The sequence below is a fragment of the Polypterus senegalus genome, chromosome 17, assembly GCF_016835505.1.
Source record: "Polypterus senegalus isolate Bchr_013 chromosome 17, ASM1683550v1, whole genome shotgun sequence".
NCBI lineage: Eukaryota > Metazoa > Chordata > Cladistia > Polypteriformes > Polypteridae > Polypterus > Polypterus senegalus.
The window spans coordinates 91,099,968-91,106,607 of NC_053170.1; the positions used below are offsets into that span (position 1 = coordinate 91,099,968).

A 6,640-nucleotide genomic window follows, 5' to 3' on the forward strand; every position below is an offset into this window, starting at 1 on the left:
GTAGATACATTGTATACCTACTTAACTTTTATCGACATTTATCTAACTCTGTATTTATTGTTCTAGTATCAGAATGTAGTTTAAGTTAATTTGTTTTGGCTTCAACAGATGTTTGTTTCATATTTTTGTTTGTTCCTTGTTTTCTTTTTTTCACATCTTCGCGCCCCTCCTTTTTTTTACTTCGCGCCCCTAGGGTGGCCCGCCCCACAGGTTGAGAACCACTGACCTAACATAAATGACCTCAATCTATTCTCACTGTATTCAGGGTTCACATGGAAGAACCTGAGGATGACGGTCATGTGGACTTCTGGCCTTTAATCCATCAATATGGGGACATCACGGTGCATTGATCAGCTGGCGGTGGCGCAGATCAGCAGATCAGCACCACAGAAAACCGGAAAAAGAACAGAAGAGAGAGTAGGGGTTAGTACGGATTGGGGAGCCACCATGAATAATAATGTTAATTAATTCACTATACAGAGCATCAGGATTAAACTAAGATGACGCTATAAGAAAGCCATGTTACAGTAATGTGTTTTCAGCAGTGCTTTAAAGTGCTCCACCGTATTAGCCTGGCAAATTCCTATTGGTAAGCTATTCCAGATTTTAGTCTCATAACATTACCTACGTTACGTGATAGAACATGACATCAGCCAATTTCCTGAATCACCTCATTCTATCTCCTTGTTGCCTACACTGCCTTTCTCTGGTTTAATTATAAGTTTAACCCTTTTTGCTACTTTGAAGATGAATGCTAGATTTTAATATGGGCAATAATTACACTTCCCCTAAATAACTATGAGACCCCTTAGATATGTGATTCTCTCACAACATGTCTACGTTCAAATGGCATCAATATAAGGCGGTACAAAGAGACCAAGAACTTCTAATAAACAGCGCTGGTCCATTAGCAAGCCCAAAGGGGATAACCTTTGTAAAAAATAATACAGCGTGGCACATAAAAAATACTTGAATAACAGCTGCAAAAGTCAAAATTGGATGCACAGTAGTGTATAGATTGAGTCTAAACCAGAAATGACTCACATAAAGAAGTTGGCGGGGTTTTAAGGCAGGTCGGGGGAAGTGATGTCAGCGGGCCTGGAACCGGAAGTGATGTCAGCGGTGCCAGGCAGAATTTCCTGTGTTTGGTCTATACGAATAAAAGAGAAAGGGTTATTGCACACCGACATCCCCTGGCCTGGCGTGGAATTACCTTCTTTTGGTCCTTCTAGCTGCCTCCCATGCCATGTGTGTGACATCTGGTAATTATAATGTCCATCCTTGGGGTTACTCATGGTGATTAAAGATTACAGTCCTTTACAGTTGTTTTCAGACTTGTCTCAATATCGTGTCCCCTTTTTCGAAACACTGAACACAAGCCCCACATCAGTAGACTGCGTGAACTAAATTGTGTATCCAAATGCATTCAGTCAGCACTTCATCCAAAATTCATGAGTACCTCCCCAGTGAAATTTCACATATGCTTCAAATAGACAAATCATTTTGATCTTATTAAATGTTTATTCAGTTTTCTAATGTGCAGCGTGGTTACCTTCTATACCAAAACGGTCACATTTGCATTGACATGTGCACCTTCATCTTTGTGGAGTTTCAACCTAACCAATAGGCATGGAAGGAATGTGATCTAGGAGAGGGCAACTGTAAATGTCCCAGGCCAGAGGTGGGCTAACATCACCGTGTGTGCAGCAAATCTGGTGATGGACTGCAGCTGCTATAAGCCCACCATGGGCCCTTATACAACACAGCACGGCTTATCACTTTTCTTGATGAAAGGCTTTCAGCAGAAAGAGAACAAGACAGAGAAAGTTTATGAATTTTTGTGAGTGTATTGCACAACGTGGCCTTTCATCATTCCCGCCAAGTCACAGAGTGGTCTACAGCCCATCCCAGGATGATGATGTTGTTCCGGCCACCCGCCATACTCTCCTTTCCTCAATCGCATTGAAGATTTTTTTTTTTCTGCATGGAGACGGAAGGTGTTGTGACTACTGCCCACGTGACCAGATGTCACTTCAAGAAGCAATGACTGCTGGGTGTATGGACATAACAGTGGCACACACCCATGACACTCTACTGTAAGAGATTTTTTCCTCAGTGTATGGCTGGAGAAACCATTCGGTGTAATGTTGATGAACATCCATCCATTATCCAAACCGTTATATCCTAACTTCAGGGTCACAGGGGTCTGCTGGAGCCAATCCCAGCCAACACAGGGCGTAAGGCAGGAAACAAACCCCGGACAGGGCGCCAGCCCACCGCAGATGTTGATGAATATTTCTGGCCAAATCCAGAGGATAGGATGGATTCACCATTAGGGCTGCAGTGGACTGGGTGTTTCATGTTTTGTGTCTTCACTTGCAATGTAACACTAAACTATAGAAAAACAGAGGATACAGAAAAAGATAATATATGTTATGGATACCAGGGGGTGTTCTAGCTCCCCAAACACCCAAAACAAGCAGGCTCAGACTCAAGTTAAAAGGCAAAGAGTCTTTCATTGTGGGAAACTCTTCCCTATAAACATTTCCCACCACCACAGCCACAAATACAATAAAGGACAGTACAGCGCAACTTTTTTCTTCCTTTCTGTCTCCTCCATGCCTCCGCACAAGCATTGTCCTCCTTCTCACACACGCACGCGAGAGACTCACACACACACACAGAGACAGGCCCGCATGGGGGACAGACATGCACGCGCACACACGCACGCACACAGACACCCACGCAGGCCCGCCACAGAGACAGACAAGCTCGCACACACGCACACACACGCGCACACACACCCAGGCAGGCAGACAGACAGGCCCGCGCAAGAGACAGTCACGCACGCACGCGCGCTCACACACACGCACACGAGAGACTCACACACACACACAGAGACAGGCCCGCATGGGGGACAGACATGCACGCGCACACACGCACGCACACACGCACACAGACAGACAAGCTCGCACACACACACAGGCACGGGACAGAGTCAGACACACACACACACACAGGCGCACGCGTGCATTGTTGCAATGTTACTTTTCTTGGTTGTTTATTAAATTACGGATTTTTCAAATGTTCATTTTTCTCCCTGTGCTTAAAACTCATTAAAAAAGGTGTTTTTAGCGAGCGGGTCGTAAGGCTATAGCGTGAACTCTTGCAGTGTTAGTTTTCTCTGTTATTCAAGGTTTTCTCAGTGTTATTCAAGGTTTTTACATTTAGTTTACTATTACGCTGTGCATTCAATGGTATAATTAACGATATTTGTGCTTAAAATATATATATTTACACAAAGTTCATACGATCTGGAACGGATTAATTGTATTTACATACAGTCCTATGGGGGAAATTACTTCGGTTCCATTGTATTACTGTCTGATAAAATTACAGGCATTTTACAAAAATACAAACCATTATTACTGAGAGAGAAAATTAAAGGCACACAATACAGTGACGCATATTACAGCTACATACAAGGTCCCTTGCCATTTAATATAGACTGTTCATACTAATGTTTATGACTACTGTTCTGTAGTAACGGGCTTAATGTCTAGTATTGGAATAAAAGGTTTAAAAAATACAGGATGTACTTAAAATAGATAAATTTAGAACAATCGACTTTGACAGCAAAAACTAAATTGCGTTTTTGTTACTGTTGATGTTGCTGAGAAATAAACATAGTTCTAATTAACAGTGATTTTTAATGTGTAGAATGTATAAAAATATGACAATATCTTTTCTTATAGATTACAAGGTAATGCATTACTGTTAATAGCAACTGTAAGCTTTTTATTTTAAAGTTACAAGTACAAACAAGTTTTAACTTCTAGTAGTATAAGTATGAACATGGAAACAAGTGAACAAAATTTTGAAATAAGTTTAATTGTAATTTTGCATTTACATTGAAAAAACAACACATTAAAAAACAAACAGCCAGTGCGTCCCTCCGTCCATTATATCTCAAACATAGCATTGACCCTTAGTCCCTGCCCTTCAACACATGCCTTTAGAAAGAGCTCCATGTCCTCCGCACACTGAAAAACAAAGAGGAAGAGGTCCCTTGCTTCAGTGTCTTCTTCCTCCAGCCTGTCTCTTAAGACCCTCTGCTGGTCCTCTTTATTTAAGGACAGATATTTCCGAGTGGTTACGTGTCCATGGAAAAGCGCCTTATTTTGGACAACCCACTGCACAGCAGTATGCAGATCTTGAACAACTGTGTCAACTGTGTCAAGCAAATGGGGATAACAACTTAGCTATTCTCTGATGCAGAACAGTTATTTTAACAGTGAGTCAAAAGTCACTAATCATCTAATTACACTAGTGTTTAAAGTGAATACTGACCTGACTGACTTCTGGTAACTTACGCTTTTTCGGTCTGAAAATGGGCACATGTTGTCCTTGAAGCACAGCTTTGGCGTCCTCACTCCATCGTGCAAAAAGCTTGCCATTGCTTAACAGAAAATTTTGATATTGTTAATGTGTCTAAACCTTGAGACAAAATAGTACGGAAGTCTGCCCACTGTGGCCGTGACGCGTTTCCGCCTACTGTGGAGGTCACGTGTTTCCGCTTATTGTGGAGCTCAACACCTTACAGTGGCTGCAGCCAGACCCTTCTCAAAATGTGTGGGCACCCATTTCGGGGATCCCAGACTGAGTTTGCTGCCGTCTAGTGTTTTGGGGGAAGCAATGGTCTAAAGAAGCTGCCCCCACTCCTGTCCTTCTAAGGGGAGGGCGTCCCAGTTGGGTAAGGATGGCAGCTGTCCCTCACAATGCATTCTGCGATGCTTCAGTTGCTTTGTGTGTTTAACTTGATTGAACAATGAGTGTTGTATGAGAGGGAGCAGATGTTAACAGTTATGGCAGCAGGAATCGCTTTTGGGTGAAGTATGAAGTGTTTTGTTGGTTGAAGTGCGTGTTTTACACCAAGTGGTTAACGTATGTGCTCAGGCGTGTTTTGTATAGCGTACTGTGTGAAGAGTTTTGACACAGTGGACATTCATGGTATTGAGACGATTCTGAAAACAATTGTAAGGACAGTCTATAAAGTCAGTAGTCAGTCCAAAGAAATCAAGAGAGATGATGAGAAGAAAGACATATTCAAAGCCATGGTGTAATCCAAACCTTCCATTACTATGCAATAATGTATATTTGTTTTTTTCTTTGTCTAGGCCAGCCACATACTTTGGTGATCACTTCACAATGGACAAGTACTTTGTTATTCATCCTGATTTCAGCAGATATTTGAAGAACAGGTAAGCCTACTCAATCTTTCTTCTAACCAGTTATTCATGTCCTCTGTGTGCGGAGTGTCTTATGATCACACCGGGCACCATTGTCTGCGAAGCGTATTAAATTTGAATTTCTTTCACAGATTCTTTAAGTCTAAAACTCTGAAAGGCAAAAGCTGGGCCATCTACCGACCAACGACAGGTGCATTTGGCTTGATGTTGGCACTTCACATGTGTGATGTGGTAAGTCACGAGGGTGGACGTAGTGGTGGTCCTGCCAGGCTGCTCATTTTGTGTGTCTTAAACAAGCAAAACAAGATATCCAAAGGTATTCATTGGCCAGCATTTTTGTGTCTTGGCAGGTCAACGCTTACGGGTACATCACAGAGAACTACAAGAACTATTCCGACCATTATTATGATAAAGAGTACAAAAAGACCATCTTCTATTCGAATCACGACTATGGGCTAGAGATCAAGTTGTGGAAGATGTTTCACGATGCAAAAATTTTCAACCTCTACCACAAGAGCTGAAGACAAGCGAAGAGAGGAATGTGCCTTTTCCTTTGTCAAAAGGAGGGAAACAAATGAAAAGAGGACTCCATGATGCCCTCGATTTAGGTGTACCCACTGCAGCCTTGCATTTCTTCACTTTTCCCAACTTCATTCATCTATTTTAAGAGCTTTGTTCTGTTTGAATATTTAGACTAAAGTTTGCATTACAGTTGATATCGGCCGTAATTAAGGATGAACTCATCACGCAGGACACGTGGATCTTCATTTCCAAATATCAGAGTTCTACAGCCCAAACCAGAAAGCCATAACTGTATCTCTGTAACTCTCTAACTCTATAACTCTATCTCATGTCAAGGCTGTGGGTATATAATTCAAAATATCGCACATTGGTAAATTGTGTAAGCCGCCACATGAGCCCTCTGCCGCCCATTTAGTGGTGACCTCTGTGTCAGGACTCTCCAACGTCACCGTGATGCTGCCAACGCTGGACATTCTGAATCGACATGACTGTAGTGAATAAGGGTTCATGCTAAACTGAGTGAAAGATTTCATTTTTTGAGTTTTTATTAAATTTACAAACCTTTCTGAAAGCACGTTTTCACTTTGTCACTAGGGATTTATTGAGTGTAGACTGACGGGCGCATAAAATGAAACCTACAACGCCATTAAGTGTGCCGAAAGTGAGGGGGTCTCAATACTTTCCAAATCCACTGTAGACATTCCCATTCACCCTCTGCATCCAAAGATGGTAAAACTTGTGGCAAGTTGAATTTTGGGGGTGGGATGGGGGGATATATTACATTAAACAGGCACCAAAGTTTTGAGGCAGAGTGTCTTGTGGCCTCCTTTCATTAAAATATTGTTGTCATTATTTAGAGGTGAAACTGG

The 6,640-nt window shown here is 42.1% G+C and overlaps 1 protein-coding gene across 1 annotated transcript in view; it reads left to right on the forward strand.

Annotated features, from left to right (window-relative positions):
* Window positions 1–6,336, forward strand: part of LOC120517994 (alpha-N-acetylgalactosaminide alpha-2,6-sialyltransferase 1-like) — a 43,070-nt gene extending 36,734 nt beyond the window's left edge. The window contains exons 7-9 of the mRNA XM_039740538.1: window positions 5,178–5,261; window positions 5,381–5,480; window positions 5,600–6,336. Coding sequence (XP_039596472.1) covers window positions 5,178–5,261; window positions 5,381–5,480; window positions 5,600–5,770 — 355 coding nt within the window. The 3' untranslated portion in view covers window positions 5,771–6,336. The remainder of the gene's footprint in view (window positions 1–5,177; window positions 5,262–5,380; window positions 5,481–5,599) is intronic.
* Window positions 6,337–6,640: the final 304 nt, after the last annotated feature.